At 37.2% G+C, this 16,259-nt stretch overlaps 1 protein-coding gene across 2 annotated transcripts in view; it reads right to left on the bottom strand.

The window, feature by feature from the left end:
* Positions 1–16,259, bottom strand: part of SMURF2 (SMAD specific E3 ubiquitin protein ligase 2) — a 115,859-nt gene that overhangs the window by 41,378 nt on the left and 58,222 nt on the right. For both annotated transcript variants that reach the window (XM_050762418.1, XM_050762419.1), the window contains 5 exons: positions 15,624–15,732; positions 10,704–10,837; positions 7,786–7,851; positions 3,195–3,279; positions 551–634 (listed from right to left, as the gene is read on the bottom strand). In XM_050762418.1, the coding sequence (XP_050618375.1) occupies positions 551–634; positions 3,195–3,279; positions 7,786–7,851; positions 10,704–10,837; positions 15,624–15,732 (478 nt within the window). The remainder of the gene's footprint in view (positions 1–550; positions 635–3,194; positions 3,280–7,785; positions 7,852–10,703; positions 10,838–15,623; positions 15,733–16,259) is intronic.

Raw genomic sequence — 16,259 nt, 5'->3', positions numbered from 1 at the left:
CCTGGCTAATTTTTTTGGTAGAGAGCGTCCCCCTTGCGGTCTCCCGCAGCTGGCTCCTTGGAGGTTCCTGGATGTCGTACGGCTTCCTCCTTTCCGGGACCCCTCTGCTTTCCTGAGTGGCCACGCTCCATCTCTTGAAGGGGTACCCACACTTTTAAGTGAGAACAAAATTTGCCATCTTGTGCAATGTTTTGTTTTGCCTGTTTTTCCCTCTCTTGAGTAGGTCTCAAATTCCTGAACTCAAGTGATCTGCTCGTCTCGGCCTCCCAAAGTGCAGGGATTACAGGCTTGAGCCACCACACCCAGCCTCATTCAATAAATATTTATTGAGTACCACTGCAGGCTCTGGAGCTACAATGACAGCATGACCTGTCAAACAAACTGTTGAAGATCACTTTAAAAAAATAACAATGGCACCTGTTGTAAGATGTACTGATCTACAACAGCATAAACCGACAAAACAAAATCTAGTAAAGCTGACAGATACATAGAAAAGGACTTCAGGAGGGTGGCCAGCATAGACTATGGGAAAATATTTGTACGTACTTACCGTGTTGGGCGCTCCCATTGTGTAGTTCTTGTTATATGGTTTAGATACTGGATTCTTCCAGAGGCGGTTCTCCTTTCTTCCCAGCTTAAATAAAAATATTGAGTGATAAGGCATTAACAGGAAACTTGGACACAGAATGTTTTCAGTGCAACAAGCAAGCCAGTAAGATATCTGTTACAAATCAGGAATGCCAACCTGAAGTATCAATTCACAGAATACAGAATTTTTTCAACTTATTTTAGAACTACATAATATATTTTATGGGATTCTGAAGCTTCTAAAGTATTTACGCTGAGGTGTATCAAATATTTTCCATCAGCCAAACTCTGAGAATTTTTAATGTCAACAATGCACAATTAAATTCATACTAATTACTCTAGAATATGGAAAACGGCTATACTAAAAATATATTTAGTCATAAAATCACGAGGTCTCTTGACTTCGTGATCCACCTGCCTGGCCTCCCAAAGTGCTAGGATTACAGGCATGAGTCAAAGTGCCCAGCCGAAAGCTTTTCAAAGCATTTAGCCTGCCCAAACTAATTTTTTAACAGTCAAGACTGCTGGCCGGCACGGTGTCTCATGCCTGTAATTCCAGCATTTTGGGAGGCTAGCGTTTTGGGAGACCAAGGTAGGCGGATCACCTGAGGTTAGGAGTTCCAAACCAGCCTGGCCAACATGGTGAAACCCCGTCTCTATTAAAAATACAAAAATTAGCTGGGCGTGGTGGTGCGCACCTGTAATTCCAGCTACTAGGGAGGCTGAGGCAGGAGAATTGCTTGAACCCGGGAGGCAGAGGTTGCAGTGAGCCAAGATGGTGCCACTGCACTCCAGCCAGGGTGACAAAAGTGAAATTCCTTCTCAAAAAAAAAAAAAAAAAAAAAAAAAAAAAAAATCAAAACAGCCTTTTTTTTTGTTTTTGTTTTTGTTTTTGAGATGGAGTCTTGCTCCTTCACCTGGCTGGAATGCAGTGGTGTGATCTCAGCTCACTGCAACCTCCGCCTCCCGGGTTCAAGCAATTCTCCTGCCTCAGCCTCCTGAGTAGCTGGGACTACAGGTGCACGCCACCACACCTGGCTACTTTTTGTATTTTTAGCAGAGATGGGGTTTCACCATGTTGGCCAGGATGGTCTCGATCTCTTCACCTCGTGATCCTTCCTCCTCAGCCTCCCGAAGTGCTGGGATTACAGGTGTGAGCCACCATGCCCGGCCAAGACTGCTACTTTCTATCAACTCTTTATCATAATTCATTTAATGAAAAAGAGCCAAATGGCTATAGAAATGTGATAATTCTAATATTTCTACAAAGATATTGGCAGAGGTTGAAGGGCTCTAAAAGACAGAAAATGAAGAGATGCTAGGGTATTTTTCCCCCTCTGATTACAATTATAGTACATTAATGTAGGGCAAGTTCAGAACAATAAGCCTTATTACTGCTGGTACTCTCTCAATATTGATTAGTTATTTCATCCTAAATTTCCTTTTCAAAAATATCATAATCTACCTCATATCTACAAAAGAGCTAACAGACATATCTGGAAGCTAAAGTGATCTATGAACAGTTAAGTATAGTGATTTTTAACAGTTTAAAAAATGAGCATATACCGTAACCTGGGTATAAAATTTTGTATAAAACGTAATTGGAGTTAAAATTTAACCATTTATATACTTAAATGGATGCAATTTATTACATGTAAGTTATATCTCATTGAAGTTAATTAAAAATACTTTGAATGTTAAAAATAAAATCAGAAAAGAGTCAGAACTAGTATTAAAGAGACCAATGATAAAAATCATGACTTTAGAATCAAGACAGGTTTGTGTGTTTTGGCTCTGCCACTTACTATGTGGCCTTAAACAAATTACTTATCTAACTCTTAGTTTTTGAGGGTAACAACAGTAATAGCAATAGAAATAATAGTAGCTAATTATTTACTAAGCACTTATTTTATGCAAGACACTGTGCTAAAGTGCTTTACCTGAATTATTTCATTTAATCCTCTCAACATTTTATGGAGTACGCTATTATCACTCATACTCTTTTGTAAATAAATATAAACCAAAGCACATGGAAGTTAAATAAAGTAAGGTCATAAAGCCAGTACACAGAAGAGTAAGGATTAGAATTCAGGTGGTCTGATTTCAGAAGCATGGCTATATACTACCTTCCAAGATGCTATGAGAATTAAATGATATGTACATAAAGCGCTTGTAACAGTATCTGACATATACATGCTCAAATAAATGTTACTATGTTATTTTAATTACTATCACACAAATTATCCATCCCATCCCTCTTAAATACAGCAATGTTTCTAATTTAGCACTTGCAGGGCCTGTTTTGAATAATTTAATCAAGTAACTTTTTTAAACTAGATAATATCTACAAGAGACTTATATTTGTCAATAAATTTCATTTGTCTCCTAGTCAAAACTCTTAATAACCAAATTTAACACATCTAATTTGTGGCTTATTTTATAAATTTGTTGTGACAAGATCTTCCATTAATTTTACCATTACAAGGAAAATCTACATTCAATATACAATAAACACCATTTAATATAAAATAAACACCAACTTATTTATATTCTTTTAAGAATATTATCTATATATTTCTCTAATGATTTCAGTGATGTTAGCTTACCCGTCTGGTAAATCATTATCAAATAAACGACTGCAGTCCACAACTTGTCCTCCTGTGCCTATTCGGTCTCTGGACTGAAGACTTACTATTAAATGACAGAAATATTACTAAGATTTGTACAACTAGAAAGAACTATTATAATCAAAAATTTCTATCTTTAGAAGACATCTGGCTTAGCTTATTTTAATACTTTAGAATGAATTCTTTGGTTTCTACTAAAATTTACAATTTCTTTTCCCATAGATTTTTCTCTTTAGGAGTAATATTAGACTTCTAAGGTTTTCTACACTTTAACATGTTCATGGAAGAAGCCTAATTCCTTTTTCACCATAGTAATGGTGCATAGCAGAGTTACTGCTGTACTTAAGAAGAGGCATAACATATTAAGGGTATATTCATGTACAAATGAGTTTGAAAAGTCCACATTAATGTGACTTTAATACTTGATCATCTGACCATCTAAAAAATACACTGGGCTGGGCGCAGTGGCTTACACCTGTAATCCCAGCACTTTGGGAGGCCAAGGCAGGTGGATCATGAGGTCAGGAGATCGAGACCAGCCTGGAAAACATGGTGAAACCCCGTCTCTACTAAAATACAAAAAATTAGCCAGGTGAGGAACTATGGGTATGGTGTGCACACCTGTAGTCCCAGCTGCTGGGGAGGCTGAGGCAGAGGAATCACGAACCTGGGAGGCAGAGGTTGCAGTGAGCCGTGATTGCACCACTGCACTCCAGTCTGGCGACAGAGTGAGACTCCGTTTCAAAAAAAAAAAAAAAAATACACTGTATTCTAGCAAGAGGGCCATCCTGGTATTCCAGTAAGAGAGCAATCCTTGGATTCCATGAGTTTTAACAGGACACCATTATCCAGTGTAGTATAAAACCATCACAAAAAACAAAGAAGCAAGAGCTGTGAATTCTAGAGCAGGCTCTAGTAACCAGTTTAGCACTGTAACCTAGAACAAAACACTTAATATACTTAAGGTTTAGATAATCCCCGTCTGAATAATGAAAAAGTTAGGTTAAATAATATCCCTGAAGTCTTTCTGTGCTACTCCAGTATTGTTCAATTCTAATTCTGGTAACTCTCCCAAAAGACAGAAGGCAGTACGGTCAAACTTGACTATAATCCAACTTCTTAAATAATCGGTGAGCACAACAAGTATTACATCTAAGGACCCTTCATTCAAAGAAGGGTCTCAAAATTCTGAAATCTTCCAGCTCTGTGAACATTTTGAAAGATCAGTGCAACACAGAGCTCCTTGATATTAAGTCCCATTTAGAGGAGAGAACACTATGAACACCTACTTGGCAAATGTAAATAAAACATTATATGAAAACTGTACTAGACAACTATATCAATCAGTTTTTAAATAGATAAAATAAGTGAAATGCTTACCAAAATACAATCTCAGTAGAAACAATGTATTTTCTCATTAGTATTGTTTAGAATAATAGTAAGATTTAAAGCTAAAGAGTTTCATGGGCTTCAACTTACATCTCCAGAATGCTATGTTAATAGCACAGCTATTAACTGGTTAAATGAATTACATACCCACCATAGACTATCATACAACATTAAAAATGCTACAGATTTTGCAAGCCTTAATGCAAAGTAGGGGGAAAAAAAAAAAAAAAAAAAACCAAGTAACAATGCTATAGAAATGTGTTTATGGTCCAAAAAAAAAAAAAGAGGTTTATGATAAATTTAAACTGGTTTTTAAAAATTCAGTATTATCTCATTTAAAGAAAAACATAAAAAAAGTATACATTCAAGTGATAACAATAATGATTCATTAGACTTTCCATGCTCAAACAATCCTCCCACCTCAGCCTCCCAATGTAGCTGGGGCATAACAGTTTTAAACAAGGAAAAAAGTTTGTACCCCTTGAATCAATTATCTGAATTTGGGAGATTCTTTTCTAAAAAAAATAAATCAAAGTGTACAAAAATGCTTGCAAGTTTCAATGTTATAATAGCAAAAAAATTAATTTTAATTAAGTTGTGATATATCTATATATTTCATCCTTTAAAAATCATTAATTACAAAGATTATAAATACTAGAAATGATTATCGTTAAGTGAAAGAAAGCAAAGTAAAAATTTAATGTTCACTGGAATTAAAGACATAAATATATACATTTTATATACATATTTACGTATATAAAAATACTAGAGGGGAATACAGTTTTTTTGTTTGTTTTTGTTTTTTTGAGATGGAGTCTCGCTCTGTTGCCCAGGCTGGAGTGCAGTGGTGAGATCTTGGCTCACGCCACCATGCCCAGCTAATTTTTGTATTTTTTTTAGTAGAGATGGGGTTTCACCATCTCTACAAAATTCACCAGGCTGATTTCGAACTCCTGACCTTATGATCTGCCCACCTTGGCCTCCCAAAGTGCTGGGATTACAGGCATGAGCCACCATGCCCGACCCGGGAATACAGTTTTTAAAGTTAGTCTTCTAGTGCCCTTTTCTCCATTTTCCAAAAAGTATATATACCTACTTACAATTATTTGTTAGAGGGCTCATTCTGAAAGAACTGGAACTCATTCTGTTTTTGAATGACAGAACTAAACAATCATAATGTCTGAGTCCAGCCTGCCTCTCTCTTTACTAATGGTCCTGTTATGAACACCAGATTCACACAAGAGCTTTAAATAAATACATATATACATGCATACACATATTTAAGAGTAAAACATTTGTTTTTTATGTGGTGTACTCCAGTAGGTATATTTCTAATGTCTAACAAAGTCTGCTATTTATATAAACGCAAATTCACACCTAGTAAAACTATTTTGTTACTACTAGACAGTAGGTAACGAGCATTATGTAACATATCAAATACAGAAGAAACACTTTTATGTGAAAATATTGTATGACTGAATTTATTTTTGAGATTTTTTTTTTTGCTCCCTTCTCAATCTAAGAATGACAGGAATTATCAGTAATGCTGTAGTGCAAATCAGGAATCCCCAACCCCCAAGCCATGGATGGGTGGGGTATTGGTCCAGGGTCTGTTAGGAACCAGGCCGCACAGCAGGAGTGAGTAGCGCGTGAGTGAGCATTACCCCTGAGCTCTGCCTCCTGTCAGATCAGTGGCGACATCAGATTCTCATAGAAGCACAAACCCTATTGTGAACCACATACACAAGGCCCACTCCTTATGAGACTCTAATGCCTGATGATCTGTCACTGTCTCCCATCACCCACAGATGGAACCACCTAGTTGCAGGAAAACAAGCTCAGGGCTCCCACTGATTCTACATGATGGTGAGTTGTAGAATTAGTTCATTATATATTACAATGTAATAATAATAAAGTCCACAATAAAAGTAATGCACTTGAATCATCCTGAAATCACCCCCACCCCCAACCTGGTCTATGGAAAAACTGTATTCCATGAAACCGGTTCCTGGTGCCAAAAATGGTGGGGTACACTGGTGTAGATACTTCCCTGGGATAACCACAATAGGGCTTTGCTATGTGGCTACTCTGGTGGTTCTCTAACTATGAACCCAATTCACTGCCTTGTAAAATGAAGTACCTTCAAGTACCTTGAGTAACTAAAACCTCTCTGATGGGTTCATAACAAAATAATCTTATTCTAAGTTCTGCTCTATCATGAAGTGTGACATTCCTATTGGATTTTTCTTTTCTTTTCTTTTTTTTAAGACAGGGTCTTGCTCTTGTCACCCAGCTGGAGTGCAATGGTGTGATCTTGGCTCACTGAAACCTCCGCCTGCCAGGTTCAAGCGATTCTCCTGCCTCAGTTTCCCGAGTAGCTGGGATTACAGGCACCCGCCACCATGCCCGGCTAATTTTTTATATTTTTAGTACAGATAGGGCTTCACCATGTTTGCCAGGCTGGTCTCAAACTCCTGACCTCAGGTGATCCACCTGCCTCAGCCTCCTAAAGTGCTGGGATTACAGGTGTGAGCCACTGCGCCTGGCCACATTTTTCTTCTTTAATTTAAGAAGCCTCTAAGATGAACAGTGTCCTTCCATACTATGCATCTTGAGCAAATATCAATTCTGAAGAAAGGTCTCAGCAAATTTTGTATCAAGCCCTTCCCTCCAGGTCAATTCAAGACACCCTAAATACCATGTAAGACTACTAAGTACCTCATGAGTAAGGTAACAATTTCTCCCTTTTTCCAGTGCTACACTACCATCACTCATTTTTTTTTTTCAATTAGCATAGATTTTAAAGCTGTAAAGCATTAAACATTAAAACAAGTTCAATAGAATGTTCTCTTCTTACTAAAAAAACTAGTTTGAGAATTATTTTCAGTAAACTTCAATAACATCTATAAAGTCTGAACTTAGTGATCTACTATATTAGGATACTTTGAAAGAATTATTTCCTAAAGGATCAACGGTTCTTCACAAAACTTTTTTTTACAATAAGTTTTTAAAATTAAGTTAACCTGGATCCTAGATTCACTGTAACATTTCACCTGGCTCATTTAATTCAGGCCAACACAATGAAGCTACAGTTATTATACTTTGATTTAAAAGGTATTTTACATTTTAAGGTCAGTTTGAATGAAACTAAAATTCATGTAACTTTAAATTCCACACTTACCTACTATCTGTCCTCTAACTGTATCATTGTCATTTGGCCCAAGTTTGCATAAATCCAACCTCTGATCTATTTGAAGTCAACAAAGAAAGCAATGAAAAAATTAGTTGATATCAGAGATTCTAACATCTATAGAGTGACAATAAATTTCCACAATCCATTAGAAATCAAACCTATCATTTAAAGAGTTCAGATTTCAAAAACCATGAAACACTGGTGTATTACATTGCCAACATGCAGTCACATTCTCTCCAAAACTTTTAGACCACTTTAGTCTTAAGGAATTTATCCCTGAGCCTTGGTTTTCTCAAATATGACAATATGTGAATCTTCATATTTTTTGAGGATTAAATCAGATAATTACGCAAAACTCTCAGCATAGTGCCTGGAACATAAGTGGCCAACAAATGTTAGTTGTCATTATCATTTTTTACCTAACCATTTCAAATGACATGGACACAAAAAAGTATTAAGAAGAAGCCAAGAATAAACTGTAAAATCTGGGTTTGCATCAGTTCTGTCATTCATTTAGAAGTAACTCATTTATTCTCTCAGATGCCTCATCTGTAAACGAGAAATAACACTGGCCTGACCCTGAAAGTTACAGTAAGGAACAAGGTCACTTAAAGGATGCTGGTTTTACTTTGATTACCGCACTTATAGCTGAATGCTTTTACAACTGTATGCCGCTGTCTACTCATCTGTGAATTGATAAAAGGAGGAGACCATATCTTAGTCTTTGCATTTTCCACTCCAATCTGGCAGAACATTGCATCAGGTAGGTGCTCAATAAATATTTGATAAATTCAATACTACTGCACATCAAAAAGGTCAAATTAATACAAGGAAACAGTCACAAGAAACACAAAGAAAAATCCATGCCCCTAAACTACAGTCCCTAGTTATCCAACCAAAAATACAGAGACTTTTCTCTTTGCAAAATAAATGGGTGCTACTAAGTTGGCTATATAGTGGATTCTGCAGAGCAACTCCTCCTCTCCTATTCAGTCCTTCCAATGTAGCACGCTCCCTTTGCCAGGAGGCCTTTGCCCTTGCTTATCAGAGGACAGGATTCATACCTTTTTCTCCTTTATACAGCCAGGGTTTAGAAGAGTAGCACATTAGGTGTTCAATAAAAGTTGGGTAAATTGCACATGGGATAATGTCAGACATTTGATCTATAACTTTTCAGTTTGCTGAGTAAAAAAACAGTTCATTTTTATATGCAATTCGTTTTTTCCAATCCCAATGTCTTTTCCCTACTGTTGTCACTGTCAGCCCAGAAATATAAGACTTTCTTAGATGCCTTTAAATACCTTGGACTAAGAACTTCTAGCTCAATTTTCCGCCTTTTTCTTTTTCACAAAGTCAATAGATACCTATGCTGTGGTATCATACTACACTAAGAGACAATCTCTTAATATATTTAACATTCAATGCTAAATTTACTCTGTTTTTTATTAGTTTCCTTAGATCTTATGTGAGTTTGTTTAGCACATGCATCTGGGCTAAAATCCCATGACAATGACTAACAGTATTTTTTACATTATATAAAAAAGAATTCTATAGAAACAAACACACAAAAAAACCTGTTGAAAAAGGAATTCTCATTTATGTTCCAATGGAAAGATCCATCCAAAAGATTCACCTGGTTATGCTAAGTCAACTTATAAATCCATTATGAAAACCACTTCTAATGTCTTGATCTTGGTCTAATCTTCTAAATCCCCAGGCTGGTGATAAACTGAGCTACAGTTAAGTCATTAATACAGCTGTCGTACACTCAAAATAACGTTTAATCTTTAACTTTTAATTTTGTCACAGCAGTTCTTACCCTTCTGTAATTGCCCTTTAACTGCCAGCTTAAACACTCCAATCGCCTCAATAAAAACATTTCATCCACAAATCCACCAAAACCAGAAAAGGGTACTAGAAATTTTAAAAGGCATATACATCCTGACATCTTTCTTTCTGCCATTCTGGATATCAATCATTTCTTAATACTTGTAAATTAGCTGGAAATGAAGCATCAGCTCTGATTTGGCTGTAAGTTTCACATATTTAAAACTTTTTTTTTTTTTTTTTTGAGACAGTCTTGCTCTGTCGCCCAGGCTGGAGTGCAGTGGTACGATCTGGGCTCACTGCAAGCTCCGCCTCCCAGATTCACGTCATCCTCCTGCCTCAGCCTCCCGAGTAGCTGGGACTACAGGCGCACACCACCATGCCTGGCTAATTTTTTGTATTTTTAGTAGAGACGGGGTTTCACTGTGTTAGCCAGGGTGGTCTCGATCTCCTGACCTTGTGATCCACCCGCCTCAGACTCCCAAAAGTGCTGGGATTAGAGGAGAGCCACTGCACGCCCAGCCTCATTTTTTTTTTTAAGTCTACAAAATAAATTTAGATCAGGAATTTTTTTTTTTTTTTTTTTTTTTTTTTTTGAGACGGAGTCTTGCTCTGTCACCCAGGCTGGGGTGCAGTGGCCGGATCTCAGCTCACTGCAAGCTCCGCCTCCCGGGTTTACGCCATTCTCCTGCCTCAGCCTCCCAAGTAGCTGGGACTACAGGCACCCGCCACCTTGCCTGGCTAGTTTTTTGTATTTTTTAGTAGAGACGGGGTTTCACCGTGTTAGCCAGGATGGTCTCGATCTCCTGACCTTGTGATCTGCCTGTCTCGGCCTCCCAAAGTGCTGGGATTACAGGCTTGAGCCACCGCGTCCGGCCTAGATCAGGAATTTTCACCAGTGTTTCAGAAGTACACAGGAAGTTGTGTTTGAAGCCCTACCAACATACCCAAATATAAATATTTTTAAATATATATTTGAGAATACATATACAGTGCATGTATATATGTATATGCACACATACATATACACATACACACATATATATTTTTTAATTTGAAAAGCACTCGTATCTACTCACAACCAGTGTCTTTGAGGCGGTTGATGGCATTGGAAAGAAGACGAACACAACCAAGAAATCCAGCACCTTGTTTCTTATGGATCTTCTTGTGATTCCATACACTGATCGTAACTGAATCAGACTTTCCAATATACCTAAAAAACAAAACAGCTGCATGAGTAACTTGGTAGTTACAGGCAGTTGGCGTAAAATTTTTCTTTTGTTCTTTTTATACTCTAAAGTTACATACACACTTCAGAGTCTGGCTGGATTATGCAAAATACATCTTGAGTTAATCCACAGGATTGAATTTAAATTTCTAATAATCTTGAAAGTAAAATCTAAAAAGAAATTTTAGTATATTTTTATCACATCTGCCACTCTCAAGCTGGGCTATAATTCTAGTCAGTAAGAAGGCTATTTTAGTAGCTAGTGTCTAATAACACTAAGGGAGTTTATTAAATAACTTCTTCCCAAGAAAAAGAATATTAAAAACTTTTATCACAGTCACATTTTAAATACATTTCGATGACATGACCTACTTTTCAAGCGATAGTGTCAAGGCTGACAGACCAAAAATCTGACCTACCTGTTATATTTTAAAATGCTGTAGAACAAAAGCTGTTTGTAACGCTTTTCCCCTGCTTCTTTCCTGTATGCAGGCCTTGAGCGAGCAGGACTCTTGCAGATTTCACTTCACTGCCTGCAGACAAGCAGAGCAGGGAAAAGCGTTACTGTACTTGTCTGTGCATACACCTGCAAGTATGTAAAAGCTCTACCACAGCCAATAGTTAACATGGCGTCAACCCATGCAAAAAGATAATAAAATAACATATCAGTAGAATCCTAGCTCTATTTCAATGACAATAAGAGGTCAAATTTTTGGTCCAGCAACCTTGATCTTAAAGTATCATTCAATAAATTAGCAATATCAGAAAAATTCACCTAGTATAGAGAAAAGCCTAAACCATTTAAATAAGGACTAAAGCTTTTAAGTAAGTGACATGGAAGGTACACTTGAGCCCCGGGATCCAGCTGTGCCTAAAAAATGCCCACCCCTGGGCTTTTAATTACGCAAATCAGTACATTCCCTTTTAAAAAATTAAGACAATTTGAATTTGGTCTCTGTTACTTGCAAATGAAAAAATTTGAACTAAAATATTGTTCAGTATGCATGTACCAATTTTCAAATACACCTACCAGATCTGTCTTGGCATGTATCTACTGGCATGTAATTCCAGAGCCAGAATCAAGTACTAAGTAGCTGAATTACCCAAACTAAACATTTTTTTTTTAAAGTTACATTAGGCCGGGCGTGGTGGCTCACACCTGTAATTCCAGCACTTTGGGAGGCTGAGGCAGGCAGATCACCTGAGGCTGGGAGTTTGAGACCAGCCTGACCATCATGGAGAAACTTTGTCTCTACTAAAAATACAAAAAACTTAGCCGGGCATGGTGGCGTGCACCTGTAATCCCAGCCACTCGGGAGGCTGAGGCAGGAGAGTCGCTTGAACCCGGGAGGCGGAGGTTGCGGGGAGCCGAGATCGCGTCATTGCACTCCAGCCCAGGCAACAAGAGCGAAACTCCGTCTCAAAAAAAGGAAAAAAAAAAAAAAGTTACATTAAACCAGTTGTCCAACTAGTAAGCCTGGTTTACAGGTATGCTGAAATACATATATTGATTACCTCAGTCCTCAGGGCAACGCATCACTGGCTTAAGCAACTTCATCTGTGTAGTCCAATGTGCCATATTTTTTATGTGCACCATGATTTGAAAAGGTTGGTAAATTCTACATTAAACCATAATAAGAAATTCCTAATTATAGACCTTCTGGAAGACAGCCTAACTCTGAATTACTAAAAATTATGAAATATATTGTATTACTTAAGGGTGTATGTCACAAACATTCTGTCCAAATATTCCTGGGCCAGAAATGAATCTGAAATATTACCTTTTCTTATACACTGAGAAGTACATGCTCTCACTTTAATGAAACCTCATGTAATATACATGGCAACATACACAGTAAATCCTTTTACAATTGAAAGTCAGAGGGCTCTATTAGCTTCTATTAAAATTTTGACAAACACATGATTTATAAACAAGTTTCAGGATGTTTTGTTGAGAGGGGGAGAGGGACACCTCTATAGGTGAATATAATGTTACCATACAGACCAAAATATATACTCAGGATTTTGGGCTAAAATTTAATTATTAGACTTTTGTTTGTATAGTTAGCCAATTAAAGGCAAGGGTTTTGCAAAATGACTTTAGAAACAATCATGAGAGAAGCCTCTGGTAGCCAATTAATATTAACTGTAAGATAAACCCTAATAAGCACATGAAAAGATGTTCAACATCATCAGTCATGACAGAAATGCACCTCAAAACCATGACCGGATACAACTTCATACCCACTAGGGTGGCTACAATTTTTTTTAAAAGAAAATAACAAGTGACAGAGGAATAAAGAAACTTCCAGTGGAAAACAACAGTCAAGACAGATCAAAATCAGGATGCCATCAGCAATACTCTGAACCTACACTGTCCAAAATGGTACCCACCAACCACACGGGACCCTTGAGTACTTCAAACGTGGCTAGTCCACACTGAGGCAAGCAGCCAAAGAAACCACTGATTTTTTTTCTTAACATAAAATGAGAAAACTGCTGATTTTTAAAAGACATAGTAAATATGTATATATACATATATGTAAGTAGTTCAATATTTTTATATTGACATGTTGAAAGTATTTTTGATATATTGAATTAAATAAATTATTATGCTTCATTTTAAGAAACAGGGTCTCGTTATGTTGTAGCTGGATTATAGGTGCAAGCCACCACGCCCAGTTTATCGGCTTAATGTCATCTGTTTCTTTTTACTTATCTTAATGTAGATGCTAGGAAATTTGAAATTATAGATGAGCTCCCATTTGTGCCTTGCATTATATTTCTACTCAACAGTACAGATCTAAACCTAGAAGATAATGGAGCAATGTATTCAACATTTGGAGGTAAAGTGATATTTCACCTAGAAGCCTATACTCAAACCATATCAAAAGAGGTCAAAATATATCTTCTGCTAAGATCTCAACTTTCTTCCCATCTTTGTATTATTTCTCAAAATGACAATGGAAGATAAAGTTCACCACAACAGAAGAGTAAACAATCAAACAAAAAAAAAAGAAGTCACTAAACCTAGACGAGACAAAGGAAACTGCCAGGCAAGTCCCAGGACAACTGCACAGCAGGTCTTAGAGAACCATCACACCAGACTGAAGAAAGAGAACAGAGACTCCCAGGAGAGGTATCTCCAAGAAGAAACAAAGGCAATGGAATACTGACAGAACTGAATATATGGAGAAAAGATCTTTAGTTCTGTAGGAGAGTTTGAGAATCATGACGTATAATTTCGCATTTCTAGCTAGGAGATAAATAGAAAACTAAACAAAAGGGGAAAGTAGCTCCTAACTTCAGAAAAAAACAAAAGCTGTCAAGAAAGAAAATATAATTCTTGTACCCATGTGACCCAACTATGGATATTTACATAATCCTAATAATGTAAACATGGAACAATGGTTTAACCAAAAAGGTTCATACAACATATTGGAAGACTGAAAAAAGGAGGGGCTTGTGAGTGGCATGAGAATGGGGATGATGAATACCAATTTTAAAAGCTGAACCACTGGGCTGGGCATCGCAGCCAATGCCTGTAACCCAAATACTTTGGGAGGCCGAGGAGGAAGAATCTCTTGAGCCCAGGAATTCAAGACCAGACTGGGCAATATAGCAAGACTCCATCTCTACAAAAAAATTACAAAAAAAAAAAATTAGCTGGGCATGGTGGCATGCACCTGCAGTTCCAGCTACTCAGGAGGGTGAGGTGGGAGGATCAGCTGAGTCCAGGAGTTTGAGGCTGCAGTGAGCTATGATTATGCCACTGCACTCTGGCCTGAGCAACAGAGTGGGACTGTCTCTAATTTTAAAAGAATTTTTAATAATAAAAAACAAAGCTGTCTAGGTAGGAAATTCAAAAATACCGAAAACTAGGCTTGGCGTGGTGGCTCATATCTGTTATCCTGGCACTTTGGGAGGCTGAGGCAGGCGTATCACTTGAGGTCAGGAGTTCGAGACCAGCCTGGCCAACATGGTGAAACCCCATCTCTAATAAAAATAAAAAATTTAGCTGGGTGTGGTGGCGGGCACCTGGAGTCCCAGTTACTCAGGAGGCTGAGACAGGAGAAATGCTTGAACCCAGGAGGCAGAGGTTGCAGTGAGCCGAGATGGTGCCACCGCACTCTAGCCTGGGTGACAGAGCAAGACTCTGTCAAAAAAAAAAAAAAAAAATTACCTAAAACTAAAAAAAGAAAACTGTGAGGCTATAAAATAAAAAGCATATCTAGAAACAGATGAAAATACCAGAACAAACAGCCAAAGTTATTAAAGCAGTTACCTTGAGGATGGGAATCAGGAATGAGAATGGAGCAGGGAACTTGCTGTTTTCCAGTAAAAGCTTTATAGTATCATTTGCCTTTTTAAAAAGGTGCATATGTTCCTATGGTTAAAATAAAATTTAAAAGAAAGAAACCATCCATATAAAGGCAGAGAGAATGCCTATTCAGTGCAACCCAAATTCTTATTTCTGGTTTTATAATTGGTCTAAAGTGGTGAATTAATACCTTTATTTAATTGAAAAAAGAGGTGGGGGACTGCTGTGAGCCAGTTTCATTTTGTTCTTCATAGAATTTAAGGGATGCTTCATCTTTCAGAACCTGTCTGTAAGCCGAAGCACATTCCCACCGGGCTTTTCTTTACGCCTTTTGTGAAGACCAGATTATACCACAGATGAAACTCAGATCATTTCCCATGATTCGTTTCAAAGACTATATTAAGTAACATTAATTATATGTTTCATTTCAAACTAATTGTTTAAACCTACAGGTCATAATGCTGATTCCACTTTGGATCGAGTGTATTCTTCACAGTATCTGTAGAATGGCATTGCCCAGATCCATCAACCACCACCTTAGCAAATGGATCAGGAAGTCCTGTGAAAAAAGATTTTTAAAAATTAATAATTTGACATTTAAGATAGAAGATTAATTATACAAACATTCCATTTGCTACAAAAGATTATTCCTTTCTTTTAAAAAAAGCTTAACATTTAGCTATAAATGAAGAGTCCATTTTTAAAAAAAAAGACTAAAGTTACTTCTACATAAAACCCAAAACTATATTTTCCTCGTTTCTGTCTCAAAATATTCCCAGTTTAAACTAAAATCTAGAGGTTACCTCATAATGTGGAAGTTGTTATAGGTTGTTACCAGCCCTCTGACCCCAGGAAGGTGAATTCTTGTAACTATTCATGGATTTTTCTTTCCAAATGTCTCCCTCAGTAGCTCATTCAAAGAAAGAGCTTATTAAAGGTTTTTATACAGGAACGCAGGCTACAGAGAAATCAAATTAGCAAATGGGTTTTGCTGAATAACTACCAGGAAAAATGAGACTGAAACAAAAGATGTAACACTCTGCCTTAAAAGAGCTTACTATCTAATTGGAAAAATAAAAATACTAT

The sequence above is a fragment of the Macaca thibetana genome, chromosome 16, assembly GCF_024542745.1.
Source record: "Macaca thibetana thibetana isolate TM-01 chromosome 16, ASM2454274v1, whole genome shotgun sequence".
NCBI classification, from domain to species: Eukaryota; Metazoa; Chordata; class Mammalia; order Primates; family Cercopithecidae; genus Macaca; species Macaca thibetana.
Note: the sequence above shows the minus strand (reverse complement) of the source record. Positions and strands in the feature narration are given on the sequence as shown.